General features: G+C 40.1%; 1 protein-coding gene across 6 annotated transcripts in view; it reads left to right on the top strand.

The window, feature by feature from the left end:
* TBC1D30 (TBC1 domain family member 30) overlaps window positions 1-17,296 on the top strand; it is a 52,372-nt gene that overhangs the window by 19,174 nt on the left and 15,902 nt on the right. For 4 of the 6 annotated variants that reach the window (XM_039703825.1, XM_039703827.1, XM_039703826.1 and 1 more), the window contains exons 3-7: window positions 8,728-8,789; window positions 9,185-9,250; window positions 12,294-12,419; window positions 13,306-13,491; window positions 16,782-16,950. In XM_039703825.1, coding sequence (XP_039559759.1) covers window positions 8,728-8,789; window positions 9,185-9,250; window positions 12,294-12,419; window positions 13,306-13,491; window positions 16,782-16,950 — 609 coding nt within the window. Of the gene's footprint in view, window positions 1-2,823; window positions 3,289-8,727; window positions 8,790-9,184; window positions 9,251-12,293; window positions 12,420-13,305; window positions 13,492-16,781; window positions 16,951-17,296 lie in introns of those variants that run through there. The other 2 variants (XM_039703828.1, XM_039703829.1) reach the window with 2 other exon arrangements.

Genomic DNA, 17,296 nt, shown 5'->3' on the forward strand with positions numbered 1-17,296 from the left:
TTCATGGGTACTTGTCATTTCAAGTATTTTTGCTGACATTGGTGTTGAGAATTGTGGCAAATAAACTTTCTTCTCAGACTTTGACTGTTTTACTGGGATGATGTGATGCAAATCAGAATTAAGAGAGGTCTCTACAATTTTCTGTGAAATAAAGGGTAGGATGTGGAGTTCATGAGCTACAGTGACCCAGCTGAAGATATCTTACCATTTTTAATCTTTTAATTACATTCAGTCTTCTTACATCAGAAGTGGTGAATTGAATTGTGTCTTCTAGTGATCCTGGGCTTGGGCAGTTAAAGCTCCATGCAAACACATGGATTCTTTAAAAGTAGATTGCTCTGTGGCCCCATTTCTGCTGCCTGTCCTTCTGTTCCTGTTGCTGCCCCATCTGTTTGTACTCATTGTCCCTTTCTGGCAGCCTGTGTTTTACCTCATTGTCCCAGTGCAGACACAAGTGGACTAAGGAATGGAGAGGTTTAAGGTAAATAAATTGGTCAAAACCTGGCGCTGATCTTGGGACTGACCATCCCAACTTTGATTGCAACAAAGGAACAAGAATACACATAGTATTCTTAATTCTGGCCTTAAAATGGCATGTGTGGCAGATGGTGGTAAGATTGTAAAGAGGTACCAGATGAGGAGGTAAGGTTTTTCAGTAAGTGACTCTGTTGTGTTGGGGGGAATACATGAACTACAGAGGGAGGAAAAAAAGCAAAGTCTTATGTTGATTATTACAAAACACTGGAGATGAAATATCTTGCCTAGCCAAATGTTTTGATTTTTTTTCCCCTCAAAATCCTTTCTGAGTGTCATCTGATGTGTCAGTAAATGCAGATGAGGGCTTGTGGACATGGCCAGACTTCCATGCACTGGTGGATCAAACGAGATGCATGATGGTCGACATGTCCTGCCACAGGCAGATTAGAGGCTTTGCCTGATCAGTGATTAAAACCAGTGCCATCCACTTTTCTAGAAGCTAGGTTCTAGCCCTGAAGATATGTACATTTATGCTTAATGGGAGGCTTATCCCTGCATCTAAAATCCACTTAATACTAATGATCCAGTGAGTCATCAAACCTATTAGTATGGCTTGGCTTCTTCGTTTAGTCTCTTGAAGTTCGATTTTTGCACTTTTTTCTGCAGAATAACATTGTGTTAATTGGCTGGCGTGCGGGAAAGCTCCTTAATGGTATGCTTGGAAGTATCCGTGTGCCCAGTCACAGTATGATTGTCCTGATTGTTTCCAGTTTTCTTGTAGAAACAAGATGACAAGCAGGAGAAATAGCAATGCTGGGAATACTGAATTCTCATTCTGAGAGCTGGTTATCTTCATCAGCTAAATATTGACATCTTTCTTAGACCTGGTTTCTAATTGTTTAAGAATTGGAGAATCAGTTTAGTGTGATGTCTGATTCTCACTGTCTGGATAATGAGTGGTTTCTGAAACTTCAGTTATGGCTTCTGACACTTTGGGCAACAGCGTGTGGTGTTGAATTAGTCAGTCTTGAAATGATCCAAGAATGATGTGGTGCTATTTGCAAAAGGTGCTCAAGCAAGAGGAGAATAATATTACAGAGATAATATGGCTATTTCTGTATTTAAATGTTGCTGTTATAGTCCCATTGGTACAATCTGTACACCTAGGGAGACTAATTGATTTCAAATTTGATGCTTTAACCACTAAATCATCATCTCCAGCTGGCACTGAAATAAAGTGATTTGCATCATCTACATCAGCAGGGAAGTGTCACCTTTGTTAAAAAAAGAACCACCGACACACAGACTTAATTATCTATTCAGAGTGCAAGCTAACAGCTCAAATGTAGTGACTTTTCTCCAAAGCCCAAGCAGATATTTAAAGAGGCATGATCAAAATCACACTTCTCTGAAAGCTTAACAGTGATTTCTAAAAATAGTTATAACTGATTTTAAAAAGAGGCTTGATTCTGTGTTTTATACTATGTGTCTTTTATATAATTAGCTTTACTGCTTATCCATTGCCAGTTTTCTCTTTTCATAATGTGACTGATCTTTTTAATAAAGGAGCAAAATGTTTCAAAGCTGCAGTTGTTGGCAGGTAGACTGAGACTTCTGGTAGTTTGGCCTTTGAGGCTGACTAATGTGGTGTGATAAATCTGCTCTCCTTCCACAAAAATGCTGAGTGGTTTAGGTTATAAAAGTTATCATTATTTCAAATGCTTTTCCTTCTTGTCAATCAAACCACTAGTCTGAGAATCTCTGAAACCCTTTTAAGATGCTCTTAAGCCAAATAGCACTGGAAAATGCATCTAATAAAGTGCTTTTGAATAGCTTCTTTTAACTACTTGGTGCATGGCATATTACTTGTAAGTGCAGTTGCAATGTAGATTCACAGAAAAGCTGTTATTTTAGCTAAGGATTGTTGCAGTTCATGCAGAGGATGTTCAGGGTCTCATTGCTGGAGAGTGAACCAGAAACTGTGCAGCATGCTTGCTTGTGCTGCTGCTGGGGCTGTCGCTGAGCAGGACCCCAGGCTGCCCTGGCACTGACATGCTGTCAAACTCTTTGCTCTCCTTCTGCTCCATGGTCTCATAGCGCTAGTCAGACTCCTTCCCAGGACAGCTTTTTGAAAAAAACCAGCAGGATTATCTATATATGTCCAGCTGTAGGCCCGAGTACCACATGAGAAGAAGACTCTCTGTGTGGATATTTAGCTCGTATCATTCTCGGGAGAACGTCAGTATTGCCGCCTGTTAACAGGCGTCAGGCGCGCCGTGTCCGCGTTGCCCGTGTCGGGTGCTCTCCGTGCAGCCCGGGGCTCCTGCAGCTCTCCTGAAGCCCGTGGGCACAGCTGAGCCCCACCGCTGCCGCCGGGGCTCCCTTTATTTCTAAGCAGAGCTGCTGCTCCCCTCGCCCTCTGCATTCCAGGTGGTGCTGGAGCAGGAGGAGGAGAGGCTTCTGGTTTATTCAGCCAGTGATGCTAGGATTGTGGGCGGGAACAGATTTTTTTTTTTTCCCTTTTCCCTTTTTGTCTTTCTCCTCTCCTTGTCCTCCCTCTTCTCTCCGGCACTCGGACTTCGCTGTCTGCAGTGCGGGTCCCCGCACGCCATGCCCCCCAGCCCGCCGCCCTAGGGCGAGCCCCGGGCACCATGCGGCAGGACAGGCTCACGGGCTCGCTGCGGCGCGGGGGGCGATGCCTGAAGCGGCAGAGCTCGGGCGGCGGCGTGGGCACCATCCTCAGCAATGTGCTCAAGAAGCGCAGCTGCATCTCCCGGACCGCGCCGCGCCTGCTGTGCACCTTGGAGCCAGGTACCCGCTCCGGCCGGGCGAGGCTGCGGCTGCGGCTGCCGCCCCGTAAGCGGCTTAGCGGGGCGGGGGGAGCTGCCGGGGCCTCGGGGTCGGCTCGGAGAGGAGGAGGCGGCCGGCGGGCGATGAGGGCCGCGGGTAGGCGCGGGGGCAGCGCCCGGCGGCGGCCCCGGCCGGTTAAAGCGGCCGAGGCACCGCGGGGGACTCCTCCTGCGAGGCTGCCCGGCGGGGAGCGGGGCTGGGCCGCGGCGGGAGGCCGGGGGCGGCCAGGCCCTGCGGGGAGGCAGCTGTCCCTGCCCCGGGGGACTCCTGCTCGTGTCCCGCCCGGCCCGCAGGTCCCCGCTCCGCTCTCCACATCTCCTGGTCCTTTCCGTGCTCCTCCCGCCCGGCGTCGCCTCGCAGCGCTTTTGTGTCGTCTGTCCCTAGTGCCTTTCTCCCTCCGTCTCCTCTCCCCCGGGCTCGGCGACTCCGCTTTCTGCCAGTCCCTCCCCGAAGTCCCCTCGCAGCCTCCCCAAACCTTTCCTGATAAACCTGCTACCTCTTGACCTGCCGGAGACCCCTCCTCCCGCCCAGCCTTTGTCTGCGGTAGGGTGTTGTCTAAATTTGCAACCGTGCCTATTCCAAGGGGAAGGTATCAGCTCTGCAGCTATGTTTTCTAGATCCTGCTTCAGTATCAAAATCTTTTAAGAACTGATCAACTGTGGTCCGTAAACAACGTGTGTTTACTCCGGGGAGGGGGCTCTCAACAGAAGCACCGATGGGTAATCGTGACTGAATTGCTAGATTCTAGTTGTCTGCTGTCAAAATTTTGGATTTTTAAAAAAATGAAATATCAAGAAATTTAAATTCCATTTACCCTGTTAGAACTGTCACTTGTAGCTAAAACGTTGATCTGTTGCCTAATTTTAGGTATTTACAAAGCATGCAAGCCAGAGATCTACTGAAACCTAGAGCAATGCATGAAAATAAATAAAGATCAGTTTCCCATTGTACTAGCTGTGTGTGCATCAAGCACACAATGCTCACTGCCTCTGTGCTTGAGATGAGTTTCAGAAGCTGTTATTAATAAGGTCTCAGATACTTTTTGGTAGATTTATGGGGTTGCTGTTTTGAAGGAGATTTCATGACTTGTAATTCTCAAAGACCCCTGCTCAATAGCAATAGCCTGCTATTATCCCAGGTAATGACGTTATCTGGATAATGACATTCATGTATTACACTCACACAAAGACCTGGGGATGTGATTGGGGTGTAACTATGAATGCCACAGTCCTAAAAATCCCCCTGGTTTGGGGTTTCCATATTGATCATATGTAGGTAAAGACAATAACCCTGTGCAGGATACATGTTTTCATAGAGTGATGGAGATGGGACAGGTAATGAACCCTTAAAAAATATGCTGGATGAAATATTCTTCATATTTACTAAATGTCTATATTAGCTGACTGTATTGTAAAGTTTTTCTAGGCTGGAGATTTTAGATGTGCTTTGATAGATCCCAGTGAGCTCTGGCTCCTGATAAAAGTGGTTTCACACAGAGTTACTCAGAATGTTACTTTTAGAGATAAGTTGCAAGGCTAAGAATCTTCCTGAAACAGCAAGCAGCATGAGGTGATAGTTCATGTTGACACTTCTCTTTCCTCGAGCATGGGCTCCTGCTGCACACAAATCTGCTTTAGGCCTTTTTCCTTGTTTATTTTTGATAAAATATTTATTTGCATTCTGTGGGAGAGGTTTCAACAGCTGTGAAGTACAGCTGAGAAGCTATAGTGCTACTTCACAAGTTTAAAGCTACGTCTTTATAGCTCACAAACGTGCATCAAAACACATCATCTTCATATGCTTTCTTGTGGCTTGATATTTCTGAAAAATCCCATATTTTGCCCTATCCTTTTGTTTAACATTGCTGAGGGTGCGCTGGGAGTTTGATTCCATCACCCAGGTACTTGGCTGCCAGTATTTTTCTCCCCTCTTGTGGCTCTTTGTCTGGTTCTGTGCTACATTTTGGTTATGCAGTGGAAGACTGCTAGGGTTTGGGAATCCTAGGGATATAATCTTCCCTCTTACAGCCTTTTCTTGTCAGGAGTTACTGTGTATTTTACACAGGAAAGGACTGTGGTTGTGGGGGGTGTTATATTTTCCTCATTTTAAATTCTTTTATTTTTTATATAACTTTTCTGTAGTGGTTTCTGCTGACAGGCTTGGAAGGGCATTGAACAGAGCTTATTTTGGCATTCCCTACCTTTCAGAAATTTGTTGTCAAGCATTGTACATTTGTGTGTCCTTGTATTCGTGGAGCTAATAATTCCAGAGCGTTCCCAGCATATTCCTGCTGTTATGAGTTAATATTCTTCTCAGAAATGAATAAAAAGTTGAATGTGTATGAACTGGAGGTGATATTTAATATGTCAAATGACACTATAGCCTGGCTGATTTGATGTGAAAGGGCTGACTTGTACTGACAACACTTAAAGTAACAACTACTGCTCTATGTGTGTGCACCTATGCCAGGCTGTCCCTACCAAGGAGCTGGGAAGAAAAGTTCTCTTAAGGCCTGAAGGGGTCTTTTTTTGCAAAAAGCATGTGTTTATGTAATGGAGAGGAATGTGACCCAAAGATGGAGGATTGTTAGAAATGGGAAAATCCAGTGAAAATAGGTGCAGACATGCAGTAGGGTTGTATGGGTGTGGGGTACTGAGGAGGGGAGAAGCTGTTGGGGAATCTAAATTAGTTTATGGAGAAAAGACAATAAAGACAATAAAAAAAAGGGAAATGATGGAGAAAGGAAGGATTAGGAAACCAAGAAAGGTTGAGTTAGGGATAGGCATTAGTTTCCTTGAAGCTCTGAAGCTCAGGGACAAATTCCTTGAGCAGAGTGCAGAAACTGCATGTAGCAAGATGATTCCTGTGCCAGAAATAAGTAACAGGCAATGAGATTTTGCTGGTAACCTTCCTTGCTCTCTCAGTATGGTTGCAGCTTTTTTTTTACATGCTTACTTGCTGTATTTTTTATTGAGCAATGTTGTAATTTTTTTATTTTAAAAAATCAAATTAGGAAATCTTTAAAATGGATGGGAGTGAGGAACAATTTGTATATGCTCTGGGATTCATTCCCTATGGTTCTTCCCCTCCCCTCCCACAAAACTGTCGCATAAATTGATTTGGAAAATACTTCTAATGGAGAACAAATAAAGGGACACAGATTCCATGGCTTTTACAAGAGGTTGTCATGTGTGGCTTTACCAAGCAGCTCCCCACCATGCTGAAGAGAGTGTGCTGTGTAGTCTGGTGTTACCATGTGATGTAATTCTCATCTACAGTAATTTTCACACCTGTCTTAATTGTTTGCTGTGATTTAATTAACTTTTGTAGTTGGATGATCTCATTTCAGTCTCATTTAATCAAGGGTCTCATTTGAAGGGTCTCATTTCATTCTCAGGAGGGACATGTACGTTGACTGTAGTGTGAGCTCCCTGGTCATGATGTTCATGTAACTATTGATAGATTTTTCCTTGCTCTGAGCTTCTATCTTGCTGTACTTGACCTTTTGAAGACCTGGAAATATCTGCTTGTGTCTTTCTTAGGAAGGTTCTAAGACAGAGAGAAAAGTTGTTACTGGGATCTTTTAAGTCTTAGAAAACTGTGAAGTAATTAATATTTGGCTGCTGGGTTGGAAATGAATATGCGGTTATTTTGGAAGGCTGTTGGTTCTTTGCTGCAAGGTAGTGTTAGATAATGTGTCAGCATCTATTACTTTAACAAAAGGAGTTCTCAGTCATGATGTATTTTTGTATGTATTAGGGTTTTACAGTACTTACCTTTTTTTGCTTGAGAATGAAGTTCACGTTTTCCAATTTCAGCAAATGTGATACAATTTAATCTTAGGTTACTGCCATTGTTACATTGCTTTGAATTATTATGAAAAGATTTATCTATTAGGTGCCCCTGCCGAGTGCCATTGCGCCATGGGAAGGAATACTAATAAACAGTTACTTCCAGGAATAGCTAGTAATCCTTCAATGTTTTTTCAAGACATATCTATTATGGTTTGAAGTCTTTATTTTTCTAGGTCTGACAAGCATGTCTTCTAGATCTGAAGCAGGGAAACGAAAGCACTAATCCCCAGGTCTCAGTGATGCAATTCTAAAACGCTAAAATTCTAAACAGTGCTGGAGTTTGTGTGATTTTTTTTCTTTGTTTCTAGTCACTCACCCCCCAACAAAAAAAAAAAAAGCCATGTAGAAAAAGGTTTTGTCTTTAAGCATGTAATTATCAGGTAGTAAGGCTTTAAAATTACTTACTACCACTTCAGTATGCAAATGCTCAAAGGCATTTTACATTCCATAAATAGCAAATGCCACTACAGTTGGGTTTTCTGTCACACTTGTAGGTTTAGACCTCTAAAGAAATGGGTATTACTGGTGAGTTGATTAACATGGATAGTACATGCTTAAAACCTTGCAGGATTATAATCTGTTTGGGTTTTCTGTATGTGTGTATATATATATGTGTGTGTGTGTGTATATGTATATATTTCTATATTAAAACTGTTTGGCTTTATATTCTGGAAAGATGAGAAGCTATGCATAACATAATTGTAAATATGGAACAATAGTATTGTATTGAATTGTACAGGGAAAATAAAAGAGGGCTTCATTCTTTGTGCCAGCCGACGGGAAGGAGGGGATGTGATCTGATGCTGTGTTCAGCACCTGAGTTGTGGACAGCGGCATTTGAAGGACCAAGGAATTGTACATTCACACTGGGGGATGGAAAGAAAATTAAACATTTTACTGTTGATCATGTTCTGGCATACTCCAGTGCCATGTTGGGATCCACTTGAGATTCTGGTATTTTATGTAATATTGTATGAGCAATTACTAGGCCTGCTTCATAACAGTAAAACAGTTTGCTCATATGGCCAAAATAAAATCTAAGCTTAAATAACAGTACTACCAAATGTGTGTTATGGGCTGAGGAATTAGGAAAAAAAATATTTTGAACAGTAAAATAATTTTCACACACCAAACTTATAAATTAGTTTTGATTGACTTAATGTCAAGAAGCTGGCATAGATTAAAAGAAACTGTGCACATGTATTTTTCTGTGGATGCATATGACAGTTTGCAGTGTACTAGTATAGTTTGTAGGCCAGTGAACTATATGAATATTAGTGAAATGAGTTGTGCCAAACTACATAATTAAAGAGCACATTACTGCATTTTAAAAACGTTTTGTCCATGTACTTCTTAACATGTTCCTTGAAATCCACTGTGAAGACAAAATTCACCAAAACAGGTTGAAATGTATTTATTAAAATAGGGAGATAAAATTTTGTGTTCTTGTTTCAACTGTGGGCTTTTCATGTTTGGGGTTTTTTGGCTTCTTTTTGTCTTCTGAGGTAAATGAAATAATGAGTTTTTTTTTTTTTTTTCTTTCTAGGGGTTGATACAAAATTGAAATTCACTCTAGAGCCATCTTTAGGTCAAAATGGTTTTCAGCAGGTAATTTGATTTATTTTTTTCTTGAGTCTATGAAGGAGTAGGTTCTCTGCAATCAAGGTGCTTGCCCTAGTTCAGAAGTGCACTTGTCATCATAATATCAGCATATTATCTGCAATTGCATCAAGAGCTGTTTCATTTGTATTCAGAAAATGAAATAGGCTTTCATTGTTTACTCAGATATTTTCTAAATCCTTGTGTCCTAGCATATTATACTTTAGTCAAATTGTCAAGTAATTAATCTGTGTCTTCCCTGTGAGTGGATTAAGCAGTTAAACTCTGACATGTGTGCATTAAAATGAAATGAATGTGGATATCTGCAAGGTAGCAAATGTTGCTATGCTGTAGCTTTAAACTAATGATGGATATTTTACATTTTTGGATGCTTTTACTTTTAGTGGCATGATGCCCTCAAAGCAGTGGCCAGACTGCCGACAGGCATCCCAAAGGAATGGAGGAGAAAGGTAGGTAGACCTCCATGCCTTGTGGGCCATATTGCCTGTAGTTTTCTCAGGAGAGGTGAATTACATCAATATTATCTGTTAGTGGGTTTTATAACAAATATTTGGACCTTTTAAGTTGTACTGGGGATTTTTCTTTGTTCACATGATTCAGTGGCAACCTCACAGGGCAGATGGAAAGGCTGAGGAGACAGGTAAAGATGGTGTTTTCAATAGTTGGGTTCTTTCTGCTTGAGGCTTAGGTAACTTATTCTGGTGCAGATGTTTTTGCCTCATACTGTCAGTCTCAAGAAATTGCACTGATGAAATTGCCCCCACAGCTGAAGATAAATGAAAGGAGAACATATCTGCAGTGTAGGCTGTCACACTTACAAAGGTGAAGTTGATAGATGCTTAATGCTGACAGGAATGCTTATAGAAACAGTTGTTGGGGACAAGGCAGATTACCAAAATTAGGGAAGTTCAGAGTCAGGAGTGGTGTAGAATGGCAGAGTGCAGCACTAATGGGAAATTGCACTGAGTTAGTGTTGTAGAAAAGGGTCCATTGGGATTTTGTCAGACTTACTTTTTTGCATTCTTCAACATTTGAAGTCCCCTAGTATAAAAAGAGGCATGTCTATTAATTTTTTCTTAAAAACTGAGTCACACAATCTCAGCATAAAAAACACAGTTTTAATAAAAATAATATTTTTGAATATTTATTAAATATATAGTTTCATGTATAATATATAATAATATATAACTATATAAATTAGAAATTAGAAATATAATTATTTAATTATAAATTATAATTTTATATATTATATAAAATATATATTATATATAGATAATATAGTTCCACATATTTCTGATGTATCAGCTTAATTTATTTTTCCTGTTATTGCTGTCTCTCCAAACTGAACTGTACCTCTTTACAAATCAGGGGAGAAGGAAGAGAAGACTTTGTGGCATTGTTTTCCTCACACCACAATGAATTTATCTTTAATCTACAACTTCAATGAATCCTTATACCCATCTAACAGCCTTTTTTCTGTTCTGAAATATTCTTTTCCCACACTCCAGAAACTCTCAGACACCTTTCTGTGGTACATGAGTGGCAGAGGTCACAGAATCTCAGAAGGGCTGAGTTTGGACAGGAACTCTGGAGGTCATCTGGTCCAACCCCTTTGCCCAAGCAGGGTCACCTACAGCTGGTTGCCAAGGACTGTGTCCTGGTGACTTCTGAATATCTCCAAGGATTGAGGTTCCACAATCTCTCTAGGAAACCTGTGTCAGTGCTCAGTCACCTTCACAGTGAAAATGTGTTTCTTGATGCTTGAGGAGAGCCTCCTGTGTTTCCATTTGTGCCATTATCTCCAGTCCAGTCACTGGCACAGATGACAGGAGCGTGGCTTCATCCTCCTTGCAACCTCCTTTCAGGTGTTTATACACACTGGTAGGATTTCCCCAAAGCTGCCTTTTCTCCATTCTGAATGGTGCTGGCTCTCTCAGCCTTCCTGCATAGCAGAGATACTTTGCAACTGGGTGTTCCCAGCATACATTGGTGCTTGGAATTGTTTCTCCCCAGAGGCAGGATTTTGCTCTTCTCCTTGTTGAACTTCATGAGGTTCTTGTCAGATCATTTTCCCATCCTGTCAAAGTGTCCTTGGGCTTATCAGCCACTCCTCCAAGTTCTGTGTAATCAGCAGACTTGCGTGTGCTCTGCCACATCATCCAGCTCAGATCTGTCTTTCCTTTTCACTCTGCTCATCTCTGTGTTTGCTCACATGTGACCACATGATGCTAACCAAAGAAGTAGTGGTAAGAAAAGAGATGCTGTCTTTTTACTGCCATTCCACGGGTTCACAATGATTTTAAGGTAGATACCAAAGTAGAGGAAGTATTTTGTGGTGGCAGCATGCTGATTGCCTCCTTTATTGTCAACAAAAGGAGCAGGTTGACATCTGCATTACTGTTGTGGCATGTGACATTTGGTTTCTGGGGCTGGCAGAGATAAAGAATCCAGTCAAACAACATCAGTAGGATGTCAGCAGTGCTGAGGCTGTTGGGAGGCAGAATAGTGGCATTCCTCCACATGGGTGGCTTCACAAAAGTGTGGGAAGGGACATTTAAATGAAATGAAGAAAACATGAGATTCTGGGAGCTGTCTATAAATTCCTTCATCATGCAGCTATCTCAGTGTTTAAATCTGTGGGAAGTGTCTAAATTGCTTTTCTCACTTGAGTGAATTAATGGCTGTTATAAAATTTGAACAGTTTGCTTTCATGATTTCTTTTAGTTTCCTGAAAAAAAGATCCTTTATTGTTACTTCTCATTGTATGATCTGTCACGTGCCTTTCATGGTTCAGGAAGTTTTCAAATCTTTAATAAAGGTCCTGCCTTTGTCTTGGATACACATGCATAAATCTGTTCTGGCAATTATTAGACTTTAAAAGTAGTGAAAATGTTTGTTTCAGAACTCCGTGTAGCACCAACAGTTTAGGAAGCCCTCTTGTAAGAGTAAGTTGTTTTGATCCAAGTCATACTTTCAGATGAATCCCAAATGGTGAATACTAGATGCTATTTGTTCTGCAAAGTCATCAGAAGAGACTTCTGATAAAGAGAAGCACCAACACTGCTAGATTTCTTTTGGGAGTTTCCAGGAGGCGTATCCATGGTTGAGTTTGGGTAAAGCCAGCGGCAGTGTTATCCTTTTATCAAACTCTTTGTTGGTTGTAAGTATAGAAGGTCTGAACTGACAGAGGGTCCTTGCCTTGTGTTTCCATTTTGGAAGGCTCCTGTGAATTCACTGACAGCTGACTTGCATCTTTGTAAGCTGTCCACAGATCTGGATGCTTAATGCTGACCATTTCCTTCCTTTCTGTTTTAGAGAACAATTAATTTTTGTATTAATTGTGCAAAAATTGTTGTGGCTAAAATCCTCTTCTGCATATTTCAAGTCTAACAGATCATATGTGGGTGAAGCTGATAAAGTTCATCTGATAACATATACTGACACTTAATATTTTACCAGAGAAATAACTAATTTTGCCATATGTATTCCTAGGTTTGGTTGACCCTGGCTGATCAGTACTTACACAGTATAGCCATTGACTGGGACAAAACCATGCGTTTCACTTTCAATGAAAGAAGTAATCCTGATGATGACTCTATGGGCATCCAGATAGTAAAGGTAGCCAGCTAATTTGTTATGTCTTTTCTGATTTTTAAATGAAAAGTTGGCATTTGAATTTGGATTTATTTTCATCTCTGCAACTGCTTTGGCAAAAAATGTATCTTAATTCCTTTTGGCCCACCAAGGTTTTTTTTTTGGCTGCTTTGTTCCTTTTGCACTACTCTGGTTAGTGTTAGCTGGGAAAAAGATGCTATTTCTGGGGGTTTTCCTTTCATTTTTACTTTCTTTTGATTTTGAAAAAGTGCTACAGTTAACGAAGACAAAGGAACATAAGTGTTTTTTTCTTTCTCTGTAAATAAACATAAATGTTTTCTGGGAATAAAAGCATATTTTAGAATACAGCAAATGAGCATTTTTCAGTTGTTTTACAGGAGTGAAACACATTTGCCTATTTGTATTTCTCAGCTGATTAATGTTTAATATTTGAAGCAGTCAGCCATTTTGTACACTTTGCCTTTCACTTATAAATCACTTAAATTTCAAGAACACAGTTTCTGGCTTGTATGTTTGGAAAAGTCAGTTATCTACTAGTTCTTTTATACTTTGATAAAAGCAGGTGCTCTTTTTTGTTGAACTAAGCAGCTGTAGTGCCTTGCATGTTTGAAACCCAGAGATCTGTTAACATCTTCTGTGGCAATGCCTTATAAACATATTTTAGGGGACTTGTTTACTTAAGAGCTTGCTGAAACTATTTTGTTTGGGTAAGGTAAAGGTTTAACAGATCTAAAAAGAAATGTTTTTATCAACTTTGGGAGTATGTACTGGGAGGGTGTAGGTGGAAGGAAAACTGGGAGAGACAAGAGAACTAATGGGGGATGGAAAATACATATCTTTTCTCTGCTTGTCCTGTCATTTTTATTTTTATTTCCTTTTTCCTATAAAGGACCTTCACCGAACTGGCTGCAGTTCTTACTGTGGCCAGGAGGCAGAGCAAGATCGAGTGGTATTAAAACGTGTTTTGCTGGCTTATGCCAGGTGGAATAAATCTGTTGGCTATTGTCAAGGATTTAACATACTAGCTGCACTTATTCTGGAAGTAATGGAGGGCAATGAAGGGGATGCCCTGAAAGTGAGTACATTTTTTTTTTTCAGTGTTGAAGATTGCTTTTAGTTAGCGAACTTTAGAATAAACCAATGTGTGAATTTTGGAGACAGACTAAAAGAGGACAACTCAAAATAATTAGCTGATTTATATTGGTGAATTTTTTATTTTGTTATCTCATCTGAGCTAAAATGAGTAGTTTAAATGTTATCACTATTAAATTTTTTTAAAAAAAAAAAAAAAAAAAAAAAAAAAAAAATGGGACCACTGCTACTTACTATAGGATATCTTATCTCATAATCCCAAATCTGCTTGCAAACAAAATAGGTAGCTAAAATATTAAAATCTTGTTATCAGCTTCTCATGTGGCAGTTGATAAATTGACTACACGTCAAAGCAAATCCTAGAGAAACACCAAATATTCAAGATGAAAGTAAGTCACTTTGAAGCTAATTTCTGGTCTAGGTTAGTCTTACATAGTTTTGTTTCCTTAGATGGGTTTTACTGTAAATAAAATAAAGCTTCATGAAATTTATAATATGTCAGAAAATGGAAATACAGTTTACTGCAGGACATGGTTTAAGGTTTGGCAAGATCATGTGCAATTTCCTTAAATAAATTTGCTCATATGTGTGAGTTGGGGTCAAAATAATAAAAGATGACTGTGACTCTTCAGATACTGAGCTGTTTGTTTGCCTTAGACAATGATTTAAATATGGTAAATACTTAAATTCACTCAGACCTCCTAAAATATAAAGCTTGTGGCAGTGGAGTCCAGCTAGCTGGTATTTAATCCTTCATTCTAGACAAATGCCTGTAATAGGAAGAAAATACCATAATATACCAACTTTATATCATAAAGTAAAATTACTTTTCAATAATTCTTGCTTAAGATTTCCTCAATATTTTAACTGTAAATTTATCACGTTATCCTATAGGAAATAGGATTGTCCAAGGTTTATGAAGTCCAAGTTGACTGTAAGAACTGTGTTCATCCTTTTCTTGTCTGTTATTGTGAGTTGTGTCAGGCTTCTTGTGTGGAGGAGACAATGAATGGAGCCAGACTGCCCCAGGGAGGTAAAGCACTGAAGGCTGCACCAAAACTGGTCTTACCTACAAAAATAAGAATGGAAAATAAAGTGATTTTTTTCCCAAGCTTAGCATGTGGGCTTTGCAGAGTTGGAATTTTCCTAGAAGACAAAGGAAAGAGGGGAAGGGCAAGGAAAGGAGCAGGGTGGGTGGCAGGAAATAAGAATTTAGTATTAGCATGTGATGGTTTTGTTGTAGTCACTGTCACCTAAAGCAAGTAGTGGGTGAACAGCTACAAAGGCCTGTAAAGGTGCCCTCAGGATTGTAGCTATGGGGTTGCTGTGTTTGGGTTATTGTAGAATCTGGGAGTTAGGGGAGCAAGGGCATTCTTAGGTCTTGCCTGTCAGGTCCCATTTCTGGGGAGGACATTATAAACAAAAGCTCTCTGTCTGGGAAGCATCTCCCAGGGGCTAGGAAACAGCAGGTATTACTGATGCCAAGGGGCTTTAACAGCACAGCACCCAGTATGGTAGCTTCAGTGAAAGCCCAGCCAGTGATACTTGAGTGTTGACTAGTTAAGGTAAGCATGAAGTTAAATCCCTGGAGTTGCCTCAAAGTTAGCCTACAGAAATTATGCTAAGCAAGAAAATCCCATCTTGCATGAGTAGAAACTATAAAAGTCTCATAGATACTGAAACTCAAAAAAAAAATTCTTGCATGTTATTGCGTGGAAATGCTACAGAATCAAATAATAAAAATAAGTATGTAGAGATGTGTTACAAAGAAAGTACCTATTGCAACCTGGTAAGTACATGAAGTGCTTTTTTAAAAATAATGTCTTCTCAAAGCAATTTACATGTTAGTGAAATAGAATGAATTTCAGTGTTGAAAAAGATTTCTGTTCTTCTCTGTGCTCTCATATATCAGAGATCAATGAAGTAATACTATTCACTGGGAAGGGAGATTTGTAGCTTATGTCATAAGGAATTAATGAAAACACAAGGGGCATAGTTGTAAGTTAATGTTGCTCTATTAAGTTACTTTTGGTTAAAATATATCTGAACAAAATTAAGCATATTTTTACAAGACTGTGAGGTAACCCGCTATTCAGCCAAGGCTGGGTAATGCATCTGGCAAAATATGAGGCTGTCATGTAGAAGCTGTTGATTTGCCTGTGTTGACTGCTGTTCCACATGCTTTAAAACATGGAACATAAGACTGCTATTGCTGGAGAAATCTTGCAAGGACAAGTATGTGCAATGCAATATGTGGTCACAGGCAGCTGGGAAAGAAAAGAAAGCAGTAATACTATGTCAGGTGGTGCTCTTGGTAGTCCTGTGTCTGAGAAGTTGTTTCTGTGAGCATCTTATGAAAAGAGAGGGATTGGAAGGAGGACTGTCTCCTGGATGTGAAGATGCAATGCTTCTCTCGAGAATTAAGGTCTTTATGAAACATGGTAAGAATGCTCATATGAGACAAATGTAGATGAGATGCAGATGGGATGACTGCAGGCTCCCTGGATGTGATTAGTAGAGTGGCCATAGAGATTGTAAAAGATCCTGAAGTGAAAGGTCAGTGGCTTCTGTTAGGCTGATGGTAAACATCAGCTTCTGCATATTTTTTGTTGCGTTTGTTCATTCTCAAAAGTTTGACACTATCCATTTAATCCCTTACCATCCATGTAGTTGAGCTACCTCACTTGAAACAGATGTCTGCTTAAAATGTCTCACGCTGCTTAATTTAGCACCTTTTAAAGTGACAAGATGGAGTGCAGCATATGGTAACAAATCACAGTAAAATATATGGAGGATTTCTTTTTAAAGAACAGTAGCTTGCATTTTGGAGAAGGAAAATAGGGGATTTGCAAAATCAGTCTTCTAGATGTCGCATTAACCAGAGAAGGGATAGTGAGACTCTCCAGCAGTGGAGAATCTCATAAACAGTTCCAACATCAGAAGTGTCAAAAGTTGCTTTTTGGCTTTTGCTGTGGGTAATGTTGCCAACTTGGGCATAGCGTACTGTGACATTGATTTCAGTCATTTCATGGTTCATAAATTCTGGACAGTTTCAAGAGGCCTTTTTATCTTGAATGTTTGTGGATACCTAGGGTACCTGAGGATGCTTGAAATGACAATATTTTCTCCCCATCTAAGTGGAGGTGCCATAAGCATGTGTTGCCACTGGCTCCAATTTATTCTTTAGTGAACAGAGAAATTTAATTTTTCTGTTATTCCTAGAAAATAACTGCTCTGTAAGTCCTACATGATAACCTTTTATTCTGCCCACAGATCATGATTTATCTAATTGATAAGGTGCTTCCTGATAGCTACTTTGTCAATAATCTCCGTGCTCTCTCTGTGGATATGGCTGTTTTCCGAGATCTTTTACGAATGAAGCTTCCTGAACTGTCCCAGCACTTAGACACCCTGCAAAGAGCTGCTAACAGAGAAAGTGGAGGTATGTTCAACAGAAAACACTATTCAACTCTGTCTTGCTGTTGTTTCATCTGAGCACTGATTTAAAAATACAGTATTTTAAGTGTTTGCATGAGTTAATTGCTTAGAATATGTATTTTAAATTGTTAAGATGAAATATGATGATTGATTATTGATAATCTGATCATAAATAGGTGTACTTCCAGGAAAAAACAAAGGGAAATAATTTGGTCCCACCGCTAGCTGCAAACAGAATTTTTTTGACAAGAATGTAGCTTGGTACATGTAGCTTGGTACAAGGGCGACCTTGGAAAGGTAGTTTCTTGCCTTAGCTCAGGACAGGTGTCCTACTGCTCTGTGTAGTTGCT

Source organism: Passer montanus, unplaced genomic scaffold (assembly GCF_014805655.1).
Source record: "Passer montanus isolate IOZ18808 unplaced genomic scaffold, ASM1480565v1 scaffold17, whole genome shotgun sequence".
Lineage (NCBI taxonomy): Eukaryota > Metazoa > Chordata > Aves > Passeriformes > Passeridae > Passer > Passer montanus.